The sequence below is a fragment of the Chelmon rostratus genome, chromosome 22 (assembly GCF_017976325.1).
Source record: "Chelmon rostratus isolate fCheRos1 chromosome 22, fCheRos1.pri, whole genome shotgun sequence".
Taxonomy (NCBI): Eukaryota; Metazoa; Chordata; class Actinopteri; order Chaetodontiformes; family Chaetodontidae; genus Chelmon; species Chelmon rostratus.
The window spans coordinates 14645906-14667121 of NC_055679.1; the positions used below are offsets into that span (position 1 = coordinate 14645906).

Below are 21216 nucleotides of genomic sequence, written 5' to 3' on the forward strand. Positions count from 1 at the left end.
TAAAATGTGTATATCCAAGTTGAATCTAGACCAAGACTTCAGGCAAGCGGCGTCCACCCACACTTCACTTCCAAGATAATAAATAAAATAAAAATATGGGAAATAAAAACCTTTGATTGAAAGCTTTGAATGTGGTATGATTTGATTTACATGTGCAAGCAGAAACAGTGTGTTTATATCACTTCCTCTCACACCGTTTCAAAATGTTACACTATGTGATGACTTCACTTGACTGGTTTGACGCTGAGCTTCATATTGACTGTAAGAAGGTGTGATGACCAAGAACTTTCAACAACAACAACATGACTGATTGCATAACCAGGTCACCAGGCCGTCTATTCAAAAATGTTTGCTGAAACGGCAAAATCACTGATTAATGAGAACCCATTTATTCTTAGTTTGTTCAGAAATAACAAGGAAAAAGTGAGCCAAAATAAAAAGTAAACTTCTAAATCCCAATGTCAGACACACAAATGAGCAAATAATTAAGATCGGTCCCTGATCTAAACCACCAACACTTTTTATTACATTTCAGTTTTCTATACAGCCCTTTTTAACAGTTATTTACATTTAAGAATGTTTCAGTGGGTGTAAGATGTGAAGAAGAACAAGAGTGTGAAAAGAGGAGTACAGAGGTTTCATTTCTCCAACAGTGAGTGATTAAATAAACACGAATCAAGAGGATAACAATAAATTATGCTACATCAGAGTAGTCTGTAATGGGACGGATATTATTAGAAAACACAGCAGTCTTTCTCCTCTGGAATGAATCCACACTGTGGTAAAACATTGCACCTGAATGGCAACTTAATCTGCCATAAAAACTAGAGTAAAATCTAAATGTGTGCAACAGAAGCATGGACAGGGGATCTCACTGGATATGTAATCACGAAAACCCTCATCCAGCTGACGTACATAATACATATGTACAAATATTAATATAATGCTATTTTTTAAATGTGATTTATCTAAGGGGAAAATAAACAGAACGGAAAGCACACAGTAGGAATGTTTAAGAACAGAAATTGCACTGTGCTCTGTTTTTGTGCATGAAACGAGTAGAAGAGGAAGAGACTGGACTGAACAGCACGTCCTGAACCTCAAGCCATCGTCAAACAAAAGGTCACCATTTTGGGAAATACAATTATTCGCTTCCTGGAAAAAATTACCATCAGATGACGAGACTGATACCACTCTTATAGCTGTCTGTTAAACGCAGGGCTACAGCAAGCAGCCAGTTAGCTTAGCTTAACGTTAACTGTCGTTTGGTATCCGACTATTTTTGGCCAGGACAAGTAACTTCCTTGAGTTCCTGCTGGTTGCCTGGCGACTGCTCGATGTAAAAATGTAGTCTGGTCACAGAATGCTGTGCCACACCGCCGTCAAATAACCACCGTAAAACGGCGACTTATCATTTTTTATTCAGATTCTGTACGAATCAAACGACATACATGTTGATTAATGAGCTTTAGTTTGTTGCCTTTTAAAGCCAGGCTACCTGTTTCCAGGCTGCCAGCCTTGTTGCTAAGCTAACTGTCTGCTGGCTGTGGCGCCATATTTCACAGCCAGATATGAGAGAAATCAGTCCCATCTAAGCTTGCGTAGTCCCCAGTTGCTCTAAGGTGAAGCTACCCTTTTACATCCGAATCTAAAGGCACGTGAAGAACACCATCGGCCGAATGCCTGATTACAAATAAACTTGCTTTCTCTCAAAAAAACAAATTTAAAAAGAAGGATTAAACCATGTCCCTTTATGTCCTCTGCCTGGTTTTAAAACACTTACCATATACCCTCAAAACCAAACAAGTTAAAATCAATGACAGCAGCTCCCTTTATGAATCCACACACTTTGACTAAAAGATAGAGTCCTGTAAAGTGCAATGTTTGTGTGTAGATACAGTGTATTACATGTAACTGGGGTTGCAGCGGTGTACTGTGGTATAAACTGAACCTTATCATACTGTGTACATTTGCATATCTACAGTATTCAACTCTACTGCATTAGTGTTATGTAAAAAATTGTTCCCTTAAACCCACTTCTTTTTCATTCCTTTAAGGGCCATTGTAACTGATAATGATAATACCACCATGTTGCAGCCCTACATGTAACAGTATAAAATGTACTGATGGCTTGGGTTAGGCCTGTGTCATGTCTTCATTTTCTTTGCCCTCCTCTCTCTGGCTCTATCTCTTATCTGTCAGGTTTGCTAAAGGGAGCCGGTTTCAGAGGTATCCGCCCAGACACAGCAGCAGCAGGACATGCACAGTGAGCAGATAGAGGCTGAACAGCAGAGGGGTACGCTGACGGGAGCAGAAGGCCGCTCGGAGCATCCGCATCAGACCCGGGCCACTTCGCCGAGTCTGCAAGAGGAGGCAGACAAGGTTACAGGAAGCATTGAGCTCATAAGTCTCTGTTTCTGTGGTTATTAAGATGACAAATGAGGTGGTGCAGCACATTAGTGGAGCCTTACTCGAGTGACAGCTCCTTCCGGCGGCTCGATGAAAACAGCAGTCTCTGATTGATCCTCTTCTTGTGCAGAGTGCCATTTAGCCTGGCTGTGACTAATAATAATAATAATAAAAACAGATGTTAGCTGTCATATTTTGTTGATTGAGCACATTTATCAGAACAAACAGAGCTTACACGCACTTTAACACATTAACATAATGGAAAAGCAACATAACACAAAACAGAATATAAACTTAAGTCATAGTCTTGATTATTAACTATCTTAATAATTGTTTAAAACATTAAAAAAATGGCCAAAAATTCTCTGGTAGCAGCTTCTTAAGAGTGACTATTACAATTAATGGAGTATCTTTGGGTTTTGAACGCTTTGTTAGAGAAAACATGTGATGTTTTGCATGTTTTTTAGGCTATTTTCTGACATTTTAAAGGCCAAACAATCAATTGGGAAAATCATGACAGATTAATAATGAAAATAATAGTTAGTTGCAGCCCTAGAATATTCATGGTGTCTGTAGTACCTCTATTTTTATTTTTCGTGCTTTTTGTTGTGTATGCTATCAGTCTTTTAAGTCGATATAACAAATTTATATCAAATGAACCAAAGTTTTCCAGGGGGAAATAGCTGGCTCTTCAGCAGCCGAATACTCCTCTATGTTCACCAGCTAGCAGCTAACTTTGAATCTCTGTAGTGTGGTGCTGGAAAGGTAGCGTGCAGTGGCTTTATCAGAGCTTTTTGCCTGGATACAGCTTTGACCAGAGTGATCAGACTGAAAACAATGAGCTGAAAGATGCTACCAATCTCAGTAGAGCTGAGGAAAACTGCTATCAGGTGATAACTCTGTGAATTTGTAACTAGCTTTAATTTCCTGCATGAGATTAATGAACCTCTTTTAGTTTGTACCACATTTCATACCGTTTGAGTCGATCTTGTGTGGCCATTAGCTGCTCCTCAGCAGCCACCCTCTGCTGCATCTCTTCCTCCAGCCTGATGAGGAAGAGTTGATTAGTATCCCCATGTCTCATCATGCCACTTTTAATAGTAATTCTGATAAAGTCTGAACTATACTGTACCTTCTCTGTAGCTCTTTGACCTCAGCTATGTAGGCGTGGCTGTCTGGCTGGCTACTTCGCTCCTGTGGGGCTCCAGGAGCGCTGTCCACTTCCTCTGAGCCCTGCAACAACAGTGACATTGTATAGAGTTCACATTATATGCAGCATCCTTATCCTATCTCATCTTGTTGATTTTATGGTTTATATTACACCTTCTGGAGGGCCAATAAACATTCTGAACAGCTTTGGATCACGGTAAAATATTTCTAACACCACTCCAGGTCCAATTATTTATTCCCAGCGTGGTAGCTGTGGAACTAAAAGGAAATCCCTCTTAGCTTACAACTCATGTCTATAACCCGTGACAAGGGCTCACAAGGAGATTTTCATTCATTTTAAGGGGAAACAAGCCAAAAAAGCTGTGAACCACTGACTTTAAGCATGTGATTCCAGCAATACCACAGAATTTATTCTTTGCTTTCGAATCACAAATACTAACAATGTTTAGAGCCTTACCTCTCTCTGATAGCGCTCCTGCTGCAGTTTGGGCTTATGAGTGCGAGCTTCCTCCAGCATGGCGGTGAGTTGCCGCAGTTGTTGGTCCCTGTCTGAGAGAGTGGCAAGGGTCTGCTGCTTCAGCTGCTCTGCTTGAGCCATCCAATCCATACGCTCCAGTCTACCAAACACAAGACGCACAAATTTCACACAGAATAAAAGGCTTTTTGTGCCATTTGGTTTTTTTAAAACTGTGACTGCAATGACAAAACCCTGGCTCTGTGCCTCACCTGAGAGTTTCTATTTCCTGCTTCCCCATTGCCACCACATTCTCTAGCTGCATTATGACACCCAGCATGTCTTCATGCTTCTTTTGCTCCTCAAACAGCTCCTGGCTGACTTTAATCAGTTCTCCTGCTCCCAGTCGAGCCAGCTCTGACTTCTGCTTCTTGAGCTCAGTCGTCTGTGTTTGAAGCTGCTCCAGCTGCGCACAAAGAGAAGGAAAACAAAATATATGCTGAAACGCTGTAGATAAAAATCCCTAAAGAAAATTCTACCGCTCACATCATTCTTGATATTTTTTGCCAGCAGAGTTGGAATATCTGTGCATTCATGACTGAAATATTTACATTTCTCGCCAGACGTGTTACTCACCAGTCTCTCCCGGTCATTCTGCAGTGCTTGTAGTGCATTCTTCAGCCCCCACACTTCTCCAGTGGAGCCCGCAGGGCTGCTGTGTGCGGCATGGACACCTGCCTTGCTCATCTCTTCCAGCTTCTGGCTCAGTTCCTGGGCCTTGTTTACGGCCTGGTCCCTGCTGTCCTGCAGGGAGGCCATGGCTTTTGAGAATGACTGGTTCTCTGCTTTGAGCTGCGTCGTCACCTCTTTCTCCTCCAGCAGCTTCTGTTCCACAGCCAGCAAGTCTTGGGCAAGCTCCGCCACCCTCTCCTGAGCGCTCTCCGACTCCGTTCGCATCACACCTCCCTCCCATCGCAGCTCAGCTAGCTCTTTGCCCTTGCACTCCTGCTCTTGTCTCTCCTTCAGTAGGCTCTCCTCCAAAGCCTCCACTTGTTCTCTCGCTGCTTGCAGCTGCTCCCTCAGCTTCTCAACCTCTGCACCGGGAGCATCAATCACCTGTGATGTTGTCGTGAAATCAACAGCCTGGCTAAGAGTCTCCCTTTCCACTCTTCCTGCTTCTACCTCTGTCTCTCTGGCTCTGTTAACACTCTTTAACTGACTTTCCAATTCCTCACGCTCCCTTTCCAGAGAGGCAATACGCTCTCGCTGAGCTGCCAGATGCTGTTTGTGTTGGGAGTCCTTCATGCTCAGGACTTGGTTAAGTTCATCACGATAGCCGTGAAGCTGTGCCGACAGCTTGGCCTTTTCAGCATACAGGTCGTCTCTCTGGACCAGCAGAGAGCGCAGCTCCTCCTTCAGGCTGTTGTTCTCACCTGCTGCCTCTTGGATCAGACCGTCCTTCTCCATCATCACCTGGGGCACAATACAAATATTATATTGGGCACAATACAAATATTATATTGGCCACTCAAACAACCTCTGCAAATACTAAAATAATTCGTTTTTTGTGTGTTACCTGTAGGTGTTTCTCCTCCAGCTGCTTGTACATGTTGAGGACTCTGTCTCTGTCATCCTGCAAAGAGCCCATGGCCTTCATGAAAGAGTCCAGTCTAGTTTTCCTATTGTTGCTCTCTTCCTCAGCCTTTCGCAGTTTTTCTTCCAGGTCCCGTAGTTCCCCTCGTCTCTGCTCCAGCTCCTCCTCGGCTCCTTGTGCCCTGCTGTCCGCCTCCTTTCGAGCCTCCTCTGCAGCCTTGGAAATAAAACACATGGGAAAGGTGAGAAATGCGTTTGGAATACTAATGTCCAATTGATTTCTGAGTAAACATGCATGAACAACATACATTACATGCTATATACAATAGTACTGTAGATGAAAACATGTTAATACCTCAGCAACAGCTTGCTCCTTCTCCCCCAGCATTTCCACTTCCCTCCTTTCCTTCTCATGTAACTCAGTCTGCAGACTCTCTGTTAAGGCCTTAGAGGAGCGCAGGTCTGTCTCTAGTTGCTCCACGTTCAAACACAGCCGCCTCTCCTCCGCCTCCCTCTCCCTCAGCTCTGCCCTGGCCTGGTTGACTTCACCCTGCAGCCGACCTACGGCCTCCTCCAGAGCCCTGGTCCTCTGATGGAGACTCTCCACCTCATTTTTCAGGGCGTGGGCTTCGTTTTGTGCGGACTGCAGCTCAGTTGTCATTTGCTGAACTTTGTCCCTCTCCTCCTCAAGGGCAGTTTGGCTCTCTGTGACTTTCTTTTGCTCCTCTTCCAGCCTTAGCTGCAAATCTTTGTCTGCTTTCTCTAGTCTGAAAGAAAAAAAAATCTGAATGAGCTAAAAAGTTGAACATGATCAACCCAAAGAAACAACACGGGGAAACATAACAAATACAGAAAGGTTTTTACCTGTCCACTGAAAGCTGAAGTTCCTCTTTCAGGGCAGATTCTTTCTGAAGCTGTTCTGCCAGTTCCTTGGCCCGTGTTTCAGCCTCCCGAACTTCAGCCTCTTTACCCTGCAGAGCATCATTAAAGCGAGTCTCCCATTGTCGGGCCTCGTCCAAAACTCTGTCCCGGTCGTCTTGCAGTGACGACATGCAGCGAGAGAAGGCAGCTAACCTGGCCAGAGATTCGTCCAGACGTGCTTGCATCTCCTGGGCTCGTCTCTCAGCTCCTTCTGCGATATCTCTGGCCTCTAGAGTGGCTTCCTCTTCTTTTTCCCTTTCACTATACGCTTCTTCCAGTCTCAGCTCCATCTCCTTTAGTTCGGCTCCCAGCCTGAATCTCACAGAGTCGAGGGTTTGCTCTGCCTCAGCTTTCAACAAGGCCTCTTTCTGTTGGGCACTCTGTTCAAGGGCCGTTTTCGCGGCTAAAGCCTCGCTCGCCTGCTTCTGTGCCTCATCCAGCTGGGATTTGCAGCCCGCCAACTCCACCTCAGTCCTTTTCAGGTCTTCCAGGGTTTTGGAAGTCTCCAGCTGGGCTTGTTCTAGTTTGTTGTGGAGCTCATTGTGGCCTAGCTGCAGCGCCTTAGCTTCTCTACCCAGTTCACTGATCCTCTCCTGGTACTGGATGCAGTCCTTCTGCAGCTGACGGACCTCCAGCTGCTTCTCCCTCAACAGTTCTTCCAGCTGACGTGCTCTACTCTGACTGCCTTCCTTGACCCTCTGAGCAGATCTCAGCTGCTGCTCCAGCTCCCTCTGCTTACCAGACTCTGCTTCAGCCTCTGCTCTTTCTCTCTGGGCTTGCCTCATGTCCTCCTCCAGCCTGGCAGCCCGGTCACTCTCACTCTGAGCCTCGGCCTCGAGTTCGGCTCGCTCCCTCTCCAAACTCTCCACCTCCCGCTGCAGCTCTGCGAGGTGCTCCCGGTTGTCTGCTGCCTCTTGCTGGTAATCGGCGATGCTCCCATTGAGCTGAGCCAACTGGTTCATGAGACGCTCCTCCAGGTTATCTTTCTCAGTTTCAAGGCTTCTGAGGAGTTCTTTGAACTGGCCTTCCCTCTTTGAACCCTCTTCAATCAGGCTCTTTTCTCTCTCCTTGCTTTCTTGGAGGCACTTCTCTAGAGAGGCTATCAGGCTCTCCTTCTCTTTGCTCTCCTGAAGATCTCGCTCAAGCGCGGCCAGCTGAGCTTTGAGTTCAGCCTTCTGTTCCTGCAACAGCTCCCTCTCTGCACGAACAGCCGCCTCCATCTCCCTCATTTTATCCTCTAGTAAAAGTTGAACACTTTCAGACATTGCTGCTTTTTCTTTTTCCTCAGTAGGCTGTGTTTCTGGTGTATGCACTGTAGCTATTGGCTCAGCTGGTGTCTCCACTGAGGTTAGGAGTTTTTCTTTGTCTTCATACTGACTCTCAACAGGCTCTGCTTTGGTCATGCTTAAGTCTGATTGCTTGGCTGTGACAACCTCCTCTACAACCGCTGCAGTGCCAAGCAGAGTAGCCTGAACAACGCTGATCTCTTTCCTTTCTGTTTGGGCAAGTTGATCCCTCAACTCTTCAACCTGCTGCCCTAAAGAGTCTCTTTCTGCCACTGTAGCGTCCAGCTCAGCTTTCAAAGCCCCCATCTCATCTTGAAGTCTTTCAACCTCAGCTTTGAGAGCTTTACCCTCACGTTTTATTCCAGTCTTTTCCTGCATCTCTCTGAGTCTCTCATTCTCCTCCTCTAAATCCAGTATTTTCTGTTGCTTTGTTTTGGCAAACTTTCTCATTTTGTCCTTTACTGAATCTACCTCTTTCTGTGCCTCTTCTGCCTGTCTTTCAGCTTCTTGCCTGGCAGCCTCATGTGTCCTCACCCTGGTTGCGAGTTCTTGTCTCTCCTGCCTGGCAGCTTCCAGGACTCGCCTCACTCGCTCTGCCTCGTCGCTCACATTCTCATACGACTTGAGCAGCGTCTCGTATTCGTCCTTCATGCCTTGCACCTTTTCCTCCCATTCCCTGCATGTTCTAGCAGCCTCTTCTTTGGCCAAATCCACTTCTCTCTTATAGGCATCTTTCTCATTCAGTACGCCTTCCATGGCCAGTTTGAGGCTTTCACAGGATGATCCTAGACTTTGGTTTTCCAGTAAGGTGCGGTCAACCTCATCAATCAGTCGAAGTTTTTCTGCTCGCAGCTTCTCCAGCTCACCTTCTGCTGACTCCATTTTCTGCTGCAGTTCAGCTACAAGCTTCTCAGCTGAAGCTAGCTGTTCCTTCTGGGATTTGTTGTCTTTTAAAGCCTCTTTGCGAGAGATCAGAGCAGCCTGAAGCTTCCGTTGAAGCTGCTGGATCTTTGCCTCACTGTCTTTTTCTTCCTCTTGCTTCTGTGGAACCTCAACCTCTAACCTTTGGGTTTTTTCTTGCTCCGCCTTCAGTTCTTCTTGTAAGGATGTTATTAGCTGATCCTTCTGAGATACTGTATCCTGCATTGAGTGTAAGAGAGAGTTCTGCTCGCTAAGCTGCTGACTTAGCTCCATGATTTCATGGTTCTTATTGTCGAGGAACTGCTTGAAGTCCTCCACTTCAGCCTGAAGAGTTGTTATGGAGGATGCAGAATCTGAAGAGGTTAGTTTGGCTGCAGCTTCCATCTCTGCTTTCAGGTTTTCAGCATAAGACTCAGCTTGGCGATGCTTTTCTCTAAGATCATCAATTTCCTCTGAGAGTGCATCAATCTGATTTTCCTTTTCTCGCAGTGCTTGTAGCTCTTTTCCCAGTTCCAATAATTCAGCCTCCTTCAGTGTCAAACTGGCTTGGGTTTCCTGCAGCTGCTTCTCCAGCTCTGTGTTAGCCATCCGCACAGTCTGGATCTCTCCTCTAAGAGCTTCCAGGGATTCCTCCATCTGTCCAGACAGGTTCTCCATGTCAGACTGCTCTGCAGGTTGTTGATCGCTGGACTGTGGCTGTGATGAATACGTCTCGGATGAAGCAAAGTCAACCCAATCCTCCTGCACCCAATCACCTGCTGCTTGCTTTTCCAAACTTTCAACCAGTTGCTTGGTCTCTTGGTGAGGTACATCTTCTCTTTCAGCAGTCACTTTTTCTTCCAGCTCTCTCAGTTTAGTCAGAAGAACTTCTCTCTCGCCGCTCTGCAGCTCAAAACGTTCCATCAGCTCGCTGTACTCTTCTTTCTGCTGCTTCAGCTGTTCACGGTGATGCCTGTCTTTCTCTTTTGCTTTGCGAATGGTGTCCTTGCGGGATTCTTGAGCCTCCTGAACTTTTTTCTGTAGTGCTTCACACTCTGCTTCAAGAGAGGTCACCTGGGATTGTAACACAGTTGTTTCAGAAGAAATGTCAGCCTGCTGAGAGTTTTCAGCTTCTTCACTTAGCTTTTTATTCAGAGCAAGTGTCTCAGTGAGAGCTTGATCCTGCTGGCTAATTCTCTGCTCAAGAGTCTCAACTACCTCTTCTTTGGATCTTAAAGCTTGCTCGAGCTCGATGAGTTTATTTTCTATTTCCTGAATGTCCCGTCCTCTCGATTGTTCTCCCTCTGGAACGTTTGCAGGAGTTTCTCCCTTTGTTGTTTCATCTTGCTCTTTCCATTTCTTTGCTTCTACCTCAAAATCAGCAACCTTCTTCATGAGCTCTTTGCGTTGCACCAATGCAGCCTGCAACTTCTTCTTTGTGTTTGTCAGTTGGGTTTCCAGCGCTCTTTTCTCACTTCGCAAACTAGCGAGTTCTTCATCTACATGAGCGGCTGAGTCTTCACCACTTACTTTCTGTTTCTCATCTCTGACGTTCTCCAGTTCCACTATCTGCTTTTTCAGTTTACTGACTTCACCATCCATCTGAAACTTCTCTTCTTCTGCTTGGAGGAGTTTCGCAGACATACTGTCATTGAGCTCCATCACCTTTTGCTCTTTTTGGCTGAGACGGAGCTGGAGTTCGCTGATCTCAGAGTCCTTCTTTGACAAAGTATCATTGTTAAGCTCTGACGTCTGAGAGTACTCCAACATGCTGCTTTCCATATCTTGAAGCCTCCTTTCAAGCTCAGAGGAGAGGAGCTCTCTGTCCTCCAGCTGAACACTCAGCATCCTGACCTGACCCTCCTGCTCAGAGAAAGCTTGGTGGGCCATTTCCAGATCGGTCAGCAGGGATTGGATCTTCTCCTCCTTGACTTTACTTTCAGTGTTTAAAATGTCTATCTGTTCTTCTAGAAGCTGCATTTCAAATCTGTGTTTCTCGACCACAGAGCTGCTTTGTTGAGAAAGGTTGTCCAACTCCTCTCTGGCTGAATTAAGTTCCTCTACACAACCACTGGCCTGGGACTCTGCCTCTTCTTTGGCAGCAGTAAGGGACTGTGTGTCTTCTTCCAGGCTCTTGATTTTCTCCTGTGACTCTGCGGCTGCCTCTCTGAGTCTCTGAAGCTCAGCCAAAAGCTCGCTGTACCTCTTCTGAAGCTCCTCGGCTAGGGCCTGAGCAAAGATCTGTCCAGAGGGTATGTTACCATCTATGGTGGAAGAACCCTGCTGAGTGAGATGAACTTGTACTGTCTCTCGGATGATGACAGACGAGGACTCAACTTGAACTGTGGAGGTTTCCTGCTCCATGCTCGTCGCCTCCCATGACTGGAGCTGCAGCTGACCAAAATCCTGCAGGATGGATGGCCACTCCTGGCCTCCATCTTGATTGACAGCTTCCAGGAGGGTCCAGCTGCTGTGGGCCACCTCTGAATCACTACTGGCAACCATCTCATCTGAGGAGGTCCCTTTGGACTCTTCTGGGGATTCAGATTGGTGTCCTACAAGCTCTGGGCTACTCTCATTGTCAGCAGAAATGGAAAGGACAGACGTGTCCTCAGCAACTAAGGTGGTTTCCTCTTCTTGTGTGTCCTCCGTGAAGTCAGGAAGTGCTGCAGAACTGTCACTGAGGGAAACACTGACATCCTGACTCTGCTCTTGAGTGTGATCGTAGTTTTCAGATAATGCTACCCCACTGGAGCTGGGCTCTTTTGCAAGTCTGAGGGACTCCTGCAGGGCAACCAGCTCATCATCTTTTTGTAGTAGCTGCTGCTCCAGTTCCAGTATGCGTGCTGTGGAAGTCAACAAAGCAGGAATCAATTAGAAAAACATCACATCTTTTTATGTTAATTGGAAATCCATACAGTTTTAACAATAACTTTACATAAGAAGAAATAACTCATCAAATGAAAGTGGCTTGCGTAAGAACAAACACAACAATAGAGGGTGTGTGCTGCCAGGATGTTCAAAGTTCACTCTGAAAGCTTGCCATGTTAAAAATTAATACTTAACAAGGGAAAATAAATCCCAGAAACTATTTTTATTATCTTGGGCAGTCTAGTGTAAGACTTCGGCACATTAAAACGCTGAAAGCCTATTGTGTCCTGAAGTATGACTGTACAGAGCAAAATTACTTTTACTGTATGTGTGAGCATATATCTTGACCATTAAATTTGATTCATAGTATTTTTGTATAAAATGCACATATATATAATTCAAGTTTTTATTTATTTATTTATTTATTTTCGACTGCCTTTGCTATTGCTATTTCTATTGCTTGCTGCCTATAACACCTTAATTTTCCCAGCAGGGGATTAATAAAGTTTTATCTTATCTTAATGTATGAACTTTATTTTGGGAGAGATAAACAGCAAAGTTTTTGTACCTTTTTTAGCTTCAGATGAATCCTGTGCTGATGGTTCAGTCACATCATCTCTTTCAGACATCTGAAACAGACAAAAATAAAAAATGAAAACTGGCAGGATGTAAACTTTTTGATCTTATGATTAATGGTACTCTACAGAAAAAGGGGGACAACACTATTAAATGGCCAATATAAATCTATATCAGCTACATGGCTGTAGTAATAGGTAAAGGTCAGGGAGGACAGTCAGTCATAACAGTGGATCAGTGCAGACGGGGATTAGACACACTTCCTCACACTGTGTCGAAGTATTGCACTGTATTAAGCACTGTCTATGACCCTGCTTCTGTCCTGTCTGGGACTGACTTACTTCACCTGACCAGACACCAGTTATGTCTTTGGACCAGGTGTAGAGGATAAGACCAGTCCGACTGCTCTACACTCTGAATAAAAGCCAACTCTGTAAACTTTATTTCAATGAAAGGAGAAAAGTGCACATGACACGGTTGTCTGACTTTGTAGATATAACTGCTTTAACTTCTTATACCTCAGCTTATACTAAGCTTCCACATCTTCCACACATAAACAGGCACACAACATAAAAGAAACTCATTACAAAGGCATTGAGAAACTTTGAAGTCAAAGCTTTGCAGGGACGATAAAGCTTGCAGACTATCTCGGAGCTTATTTAAGATTGCCTTTTGAAGTTTACATCTCAAATAAAACAAGCTGCTGACATCCGGTGTCAAACAGGTAATGATCCCCAAAACAACTCTGCGTTAAAGACCCTATTCACACTGTGATTAGAATGTGACCAAATCAGCTAAACCACATTTCAGGCTCGCACAGTAATCGAATCTCAGCCAGGTGAGAAATCAATCCGTACAGCACGACCACATTCTTACCTGACTCCGACTCTGCTTGCCATCTTAAGCTGCTTTAACTACATGTAGGAGTTAGAAGTCTTCCCTGACAAAAAGTGATTTAAAAAGAATTGAGGGCAGCCCATGGCTTTGCTTCCCTTCACGTGGGATGCACCATAGCCCTGCCTAACTAATTACCCCCGCCATGGAGCTCGTGTTTTCAGTTCGTTTTGTTTTTAAGTTTATCAGCAGGTTTACAAAAAAAACTCCTCAGATGATTTTCATGAAACTTGGTGGAATGGTGTAGCATGGGCCAAGGAAGAATCCATTACATTCTGGAGTTAATCCGAATCACGGGGATGAATCATACATCTTAAAATCCCTTAATGGTAGTAAAGGTCAAAAGAGCACATTTCACAGTCCACATTCACGGGTGCCAGTGATCCTACACATGTAGTTGCTCAAACTTAATACAGAAAGCAGTTGTTATCGAGCACTCGGGGAAAGCGGTTTCATGCGAGAACCGGTACAATTACCTTCACCACATTTGTAACAATACTTTTTCTCCAACTAAGGTGTGGTTATGGAAACGTATGTTAAGTATGCAAAATATTTCCAGTGTGAAATACCCAACAAATGCACAGCCGACACAACCATGCTTCAGCTAGGCACAACCATATTTTGATATAATTCTAATAGTTTTAGAAATATATCCAGACATAGTGGTTATGCTTGCAGATGTGCATAGCATAGAATAGTGGACTACTGGCCTTAGCAGAGGTCTGCTCTCTCTAAGTACCCTTCAAATTGACATATTGAGATCCAATCCAGACAGAATCAAGAAAATGAGAACGCACTTAAACACCAAATGTCAATACAAAAATCTGTGGATCAGATGCCATTATCCAGAAAATGCATCCAGATGCAGACAATGTGTTAGATGTAAATGGGTTCTTAGCACTGACCGTTTGAATTTGCTGCTCCAGCTCTTGTATCTTGGCAGCAGTTTCCTCCTGTTCTGTGGTTTTTCTGTCTAGTTGTTCTGAAAACCAGAAAATCAAAATATCAGCGCCAAGCACTAAAGGGTTGAGATTAAAAACTATATTCCACAAACAGATGAAATGAGATACAGTCTCTTACCCTGAAGGGTTTCCATGGTGTGGGTGAGCTCGGCACAATGTTCACCTCTCTCGCTGTGTTCATCTTTCAGCCTTCTCAGTTGTGTCTCAATAGACTGCACAGTGTCCAGGAACAGGGAAAGGTCAGCGAGAAAGGGGAGCTCCTCTGCTGTTTGCACATCTTCACAAGCCAGAGAACGTAGATGTCTCCAAATTTCAGCCAAGATCTCACCTTTCCTCTGGGCATCTTCACGTTCTCGCTCTAGTTTTTCCACCTCTGACTTCTCTCTCTCTGAGGCGTCCTGGCTGGCACGGTCGACTGCTTCTCTCATAGATGCGATCTCGCTTTCAAGCCGAACTATTTCCGCCCTGTCTCTCTCTGAAGCATTGTGGCTCACTTGGACGGCTGCATGTTCAGCCTCTTTCATCAGAGCCAGTTCTCTCTCCAGTCTGGCAACTTCCATCTTCTCCTTCTCGAGAGCCTCCTTACTAACAAGCTCTGCCTGTCTCAGGGAGGCCAGCTCGCTCTCCTGCCTCGCCACTTCTGTGCTCTGTCTTTCGAAAGTCTCCAGGCTGGTTCGGAGGGTTGCGAGTTCTGCATCGGCCCTGCTGGTATGTTCGACCCACTGCTGCCTCTCCTCCTCCCTCTGCTTGATGGCCTCGGCCAGTTCCTGCTCCATCTGCCGGAACTGAGCAGTCAAGATCTGAGCAGAAAGAGAATAAAACAGAGAGGAGGAGGATAGGTGGGTGTGTGTCATGAGGCTCAGCCAAACACTGCATAATAATGGCGTACCATCAAGATGTAGGGTGTGTTTGTTTGAACAATCTTGTCATCAAGCAGGAGCAGTATTCATTTTAATTGAAGCATCTAAAAATATCTGCCAATATGTGGCACAGTCTCCAAGCCAACATTCTTAAAGCAGCTGCACAAATGACATCCCGAACAGCCGGCTCTGTACCTGCTTTTGATGGTCAGCACTGCTCACTTCCTGCTGCAGCATTTCCAGCACTTTGGACCGAGAGTTTAAGGCCTCTTCAAGCTCTTCACAACGCCTCTGTGCTGCATTCAGGGCCTAAGAAAAACAAAAGCCCAAATTATTGTTTAAAGGGTGATTGTAGCTTTGAAGTTCGCCCACCATCTGTTCTTCCACTAGTGGATAAACTGAAACATGTTTGTGTTTATTCATCCTTGGATGAAACTCCAGTTATTGGCCAGTCATCAAACTTTAATCAAACAATGGGTACTTCCTGTTTTTAGCTCAAAATACTTTCAAAATAAAGTGTTTACAGTTCATGGATTATGTTCAGACCTGGTCTCTCCTGCTTTTCCAGCTGAAACGCTTTTTGCAGAGATTTTTCCTATTCGATTTGAGGGTCTAAGGATGGAGGGCACTGTTTGTTGTAAAGATTGTAAATCACATCTGCGATTTTAGGCTATACAGATAAAACTGACTTCACTATCTTGCTTTACAGACATTAAACTGTTGAACAATGAAAACATAAAGATTCCAATGTGGTTCTTTCTTTTATTACTTGATGTGTCTGTGCTGATTCAAACAATCAACTAGAGATAAAACGATTATTTGATAGAAATAAGGACATTCACTGCTCAAACATCCATGATTCCAGCTTCTCAAATGTGAATAGTTTCTAGTTTTCATCTTCAATTTGAACATGACTTGACATGACAACTTGTCCTCTTGAAAACTTTTTTTCTGACTAATTTCTGACATTGCATAAGAAACAAAAAAATAAAACGGAGGTAAAAATCAGCAGATCAATCAGTAATAATCAGTCAATAATCACAGTTAGTGATAGTCACTGTTAGCTGCAGCTCTATAATGAACAAAAAGAGAAAAAGTCAAAGACATACTCACAGCAGGGGTCGAATGGGTCACTTTTTAAATGAATAAACCACACAGTAAGAGTCAGTTATTTTAAGATCTGCTGGATCTTGTACCTGCTGAAGCTCGCCTTCATTGTGAGACTGTGCTGTGACCCTCAGCAGCTCTTCTTCATGTTTCTGGATCTGTTCCTGGAAACGCACATCCTTCTCACAGACCACAGCCTGCAGTTTCCGCAACTGAAAACAAAAACACCACAAATCCTTCAGAAAGAGCTTTTCTTTCTTGAAAATCATGAATTGAAGACACAACTACGTCACCTGTTCAGCACTGGCAGATTCCTTCTCTCGAAGGAGCTGTTCTGCGGTCTGGAGTCGTTCCTGCAGCTCTCTGCTGTTGGCTTCCTCCTCGCTCAGCTTGTTCTTCAGTTCTTGGAGCTCCTCCTCGACTGCAGTACCAGCTCCTGTAAAAGAGCTGTCTGGACTCTGCTGCAGACAAAACAGATGTTCAAACAAGATAAAAACCAAAGTGCTTGAGCTTTATTGTTAATATGCAGTTGAGTATTGCAGTGCCATATTTCAGTCTGTATAAGATAACTTTGTTGTAAAAGGGGACGAGAGAATTATTTACAATAATCCTACAAGCACGACAAAGACTACTTTGTCTGATTCAAACTTACCAGAGCTCCTCCTTGTCCCTTCAGATCAGTTATCTGTTTGTTTAGTGTAGCCATCTTGGCTTTGGCCTGCAGTTTGAGTTTGGTGAAGCGAGCCTCAGCCTCCTCTTTCTCATTCTGTGCAGGTGAAGCAAAAAAAAAGAATAAAAGAATGGGTGCTCAGCCATAAAAGATGTTGAATATAGTGACTTTTGAAGTCAAACAAACACACAGGTTATTAACCTTGAACTGTGCATCTTTGTTAGCCAGCTCAGTGTCCTTCTGGATGAGCTGGGTGTCTTTGTCTCGAATGAGCTCCTTCAGCTGGACCACCAGTTGTTCCAGGTGAGCCAGCCTCTCCATGGCCTCCTCGGATGCCTCCGACTCCACTGGAGCGTGGCCCTCATCAGCAGGGAGCTCAGGCACCAGCATGCCCTGTTCCAGGAAACAGATAAGCTCAGTTTATTTGTCACAGTCGAACTAAATGTCACTAGAGTCAATTTCATTTCCTCTGGAGTCAAAAGAGTAATGCTAATGTGATAGTTTGAGTCAGCGAACTTGCATTTCATATCATATATCTTAAATTATATACTCATACATGTTGAAATTATGTAATGCAAGATACAGCTGTCTCTGGCCTACTCCTGTACAGACAGGATGCCTCAAAAATCATCTTTCTTTGTTTCAAAAGATAAGAGACCAGCAGACATTTCCGATTATCATCCCTGTGTTTTTCGATGGAAAAGAAATCTACAATTACCTACTTAGAAGCTGGGAACACATTATTCTTCATTATGACTCGTTATAATGTTTGTGTTGCTCCTCACCTGTGGGTCTCCATCTGGGCCCTCCTCTCCAGAGAGCTCCTGGAGGACTGTGGCCAGACGGCTGAACATAAAGCTGGCACTGTGAGGGCGGAAATATCAAAGCTTTGAGGCATCAGCACAAACTAACATTTATAATGTCTGACATATAAATCATTTCTTTGCTGCACCTGCACAAGTCCTTTTCTGTTGGCTCTAGATAAAATGGTGGAAGTGTGATGTGTATTTTTCAAAATCTTCCTCCTTTTGACACTTTCTTCAATGTCCTTCATCAATGTTAAGTCACAGTATTATTTCAGATGCAAGCATAAATGTTAATTCTATTTATGGTGGCTGAAATGCAGCCTTCAGTTAGACCTGTCTTGTGTTTTTAATGCAAAGTACAGTATATAGTGTAAGATGCTTGCTCTGTTACTATGTCTTTGCCAAGAACAGCTTGAAGTGCTGCATGACGCTGATGCTGAGTGACTTGCCCTCTGAAGGTGTGAATAAACACATAGTCCCAAGCATATTTACTGTATCTCATTTCTGTATGCACAGTGTCAGCGGGCAGCAGCACCATACATTACACTACAGCTATATTAGTGGTAGATTAAGTTAATTTCTCCGTTGTGAGATTAATAAAGTCTTATCTAATCTAATCAGCCAACATCTAGGATTTTGAGATGAACGGCATCGGTCAATCCCTGCACTCACAAAGCTGATCAAACACAACAATGTCTGCAGACACATCAGGGACGATGCAAACATTGTTCAGTGTTCAAGTGAATTATACATAAGTTTTAAATAAATGTTAACTGGGACCAAAAACAAAGAGATGTTAATGTGCACTAACATTACTTTATTCTATTTATGTAAGTTCACAAATTTTTGTTTTCTCTCAGAAACAAGGAGATGCTGCTATCTGCTCATAAATGCTGTTGCTCAGTGCGTAAAACTTAAATACAAAGTTCAGTTTTTTTATTACTTGTGGACACGTTTTTAGTTGATAGATTTTTGAAATCTAAAATAAGTGTACTGCAGATCTACTAAGCAAAACAGAGACAATGCAGAAAATTACATTAGTGTTAAATAAATGTTCATTCAAGTTCAGCAATAGTGTCTCATTTGTTATTATTAGATGTAAACGACAACAACAACAACAACAACAACATGACATCAGATATCAGCCATTGAAAAACACATATTGGTCAACCACTTGCTGAAACAATTAATAGACTGCTCAAATGATTGAAAACGTATTGGCAATTATTCTGACTGTCAATAAATTGCTGTTTCAAGAAATTTTTCAAGCAAATTGGCAAACAAATTTTAGTTTTAGCTTCTTTGGTGTGAGGCTTGCCATTTTTCTTTTGTCTTATGTGATAATAAACTAAAATAAATCTAAAATATGTTTAGGTTTTAGAGTGTTGGTATAATCATCTTGGGCTCTGAGACCTGTGATGGTAATTTAATTTACAATTTCATACATTTCATAAGCAAAACAATCGATTCAACTAATCAAGAAAATAATTTGCAATTTGTAATGACCGTAATTGTCCGTTGCAGCCCTACAAATTGCATTTCAAAACAGAATACAAAACAGGCCTGATAGTGATGAAGGAAAAGCAGTATTTTGAGATAATAAGACATCTCTTCCAAGAAATTAAACCGTGTAGTATCTAAGAAAGATGGGCGTATATTACAGGATGGAGGATATTAGAGGCTTCTTAAGAACTAAACAGATTTCCACAAACATGCTTATGAGAATAAACTGTACGAACTGAGCTTATACAGAAACATATTTTCTATGATGTGTCACTGCCACTCCGTCCTAAACAACACATTGCCAGACTACCCCAACCTGTTAGCGCCGAGCTGGACCGGAGAGAGCCGACTTTCCCCGAACCCGCCGAACGCTTCACTGCGGCTGCGTCACTCTTTTTGTGAACAGCAAAGATTATAGCTAGCTAACACGAAAATGGACTGCAAACTTTCAGAGCGGCTGGACAGCATTTTTTTCCAAAAGCAGTAGACATATTTGAAGACTAAAAAACGGTGGCGTGAGCAGAACACTCCGTGAAAACATCCGGCGTTTACTCTGACTGTAGTTTCCACGATACAGTAAGTTAGCTAATGCTACCTAGCTAGCTAACGCTGATTACTCGTAAATAACGACTGCTTCTTTTAAACCTGCTTCGCTGAGTTTTTTTACTCCGTGCATGACAGCTCAGTAATGCAGCCCAGTAACTGGCGTATTTTTTAAAAGAAAGGACCTTTGACTCACCTGTGCGAGGACTTCCCAGGTAAATGTATCTGCTTTTTTTGTGATATATTTCCTCGGATGGCTCTCAGAGCATAGCCACATCACCAAACATTCCCGGAAACAAAACTTCCTTCGCTCTGATTGGACAGCCTGGAACTGCGTGTTTAAGGGACTGTCTGCAAATTTCCAGGCGTCCACTACTTCCTAGGGATTATCTTCATAAACATATCTAGTTTTTAAACGGAAAATGGGCCCTTAAGACACGAAAAATTACAATTTATTTTTTACATCTGGAACCATACAGAAAAAGGTATAATGATGGCAGGACATGACCAAAGAGTCAACTTGATTCTCAACCATGGCAGGCAGCTGGGGAGGAGTCTGATGCTGCTGGCCTACTACACCACAGTGCTTGTGGCCTTCGTGGGACGCACTGTGCAGTGGATGGTGGACACAGTGAAGTGGACCAGCCTGTTTGCACGCTACACAGTGTCAGTGTTTGACTCCATCTACAGACATCTGTTCTGGGGGAAGAGGAAAGGTGCTGCTGGTGGAGCCAGAGAGATCTGCCCGAGCTCTGACATGGAACCACAGTGACTTGATGCTTATTATAACTTTGTCTCGCTGTGTTGTCTGGACAGGAAGACAAATCAAGACAACAACAAAGACTGCAACTGAAATTGAATGAATTTCATGTTCTGGGAATATGAAGCTGGATGAAGAATGACAATGAAGCCTTAAGGAGTCAGTGAAATTATAGCTTTCTACTTTTTTAAGCTCTTAAAACATAGTCTTACAAGTGTTATATTTGTATGTGGTGTGGTTACATAATGTGATTTATTCCATACTTTGTTATTGTCAGGAAAAGATCTTACAACATGTTGGAAACTATATTTCAGGCTATTTGAGAGAAACAATGGAACAAAAGCCTTGTTGCTGCCATTATCACTTTTATCTGCAGGTTATATGACTGTTAATGCAAATGTGTTGCAGGGTAATGCAAATTAGAGTAAAGTATGTAGGAAGCATACATAGTGTATGCATTTTCTGTATTACATTATTGCACTACAGCAGAAGGAGGACATGAAGAAGCCTTTTTGCCACCAAACGCTTTTTTTTTTTAAACATCTGTGCCTGTCGGAAGCATAAAAAACATTTCATTCTGCTGCAACATCTGTTTTTCGGCATGAATGAAACGATGAGCAACAAGCCACCACACTGACATGTAACCTGTGGAGATGCTGCTTCCTGTGGTTTTCCTGCGATAATCTGAATCTTCCGTTTTGAACGTTTTATGGCCAGAAAGAAACACTAACGCTCCTGCTGAATGTATCCCAGAGACCACTAATATGAGTTTAACCTTTCCTGGAATGTCAATGTGAAATTTTGCATTTACTAATGATGATTTTATTTTTACTTTTATATTAATTCAGATATTTTACTTAATGGCACATTTAGACTTCAGTTTAAGCACTGACATGTATATATCTGTGTTATTTGTCTTTTTTTAAAGATG

The 21216-nt window shown here is 43.4% G+C and overlaps 1 protein-coding gene across 1 annotated transcript; it reads right to left on the bottom strand.

The window, feature by feature from the left end:
* Positions 1 to 366: 366 nt before the first annotated feature.
* Positions 367 to 19794, bottom strand: golgb1 (golgin B1). The gene is made up of 20 exons (XM_041963532.1): positions 19722 to 19794; positions 17459 to 17537; positions 16875 to 17066; positions 16656 to 16769; positions 16297 to 16464; positions 16093 to 16215; positions 15092 to 15205; positions 14155 to 14836; positions 13980 to 14056; positions 12173 to 12233; positions 6491 to 11579; positions 5982 to 6393; positions 5610 to 5843; positions 4670 to 5506; positions 4306 to 4499; positions 4037 to 4196; positions 3542 to 3642; positions 3384 to 3455; positions 2472 to 2562; positions 367 to 2361 (listed from the first exon to the last, which is right to left on the bottom strand). The coding sequence occupies exons 2-20, from the start codon at positions 17525 to 17527 to the stop codon at positions 2224 to 2226; spliced, it is 8928 nt and encodes a 2975-aa protein (XP_041819466.1). The 5' UTR covers positions 17528 to 17537; positions 19722 to 19794; the 3' UTR covers positions 367 to 2223.
* Between the last annotated feature and the right edge of the window lie 1422 nt (positions 19795 to 21216).

Bases quoted from the DNA above. Each gene is read 5' to 3' on its own strand.
- golgb1 (XM_041963532.1), bottom strand. From the start codon at position 17,527: ATGTTCAGCCGTCTGGCCACAGTCCTCCAGGAGCTCTCTGGAGAGGAG. The intron at 5,844-5,981 runs GTATTAACATGT...TTTATTTCCAAG, and splicing joins AGGAGCAAGCTGTTGCTGAG to GCTGCAGAGGAGGCTCGAAA. The intron at 3,643-4,036 runs GTAAGGCTCTAA...CTGTTGTTGCAG, and splicing joins AGGAGCGCTATCAGAGAGAG to GGCTCAGAGGAAGTGGACAG.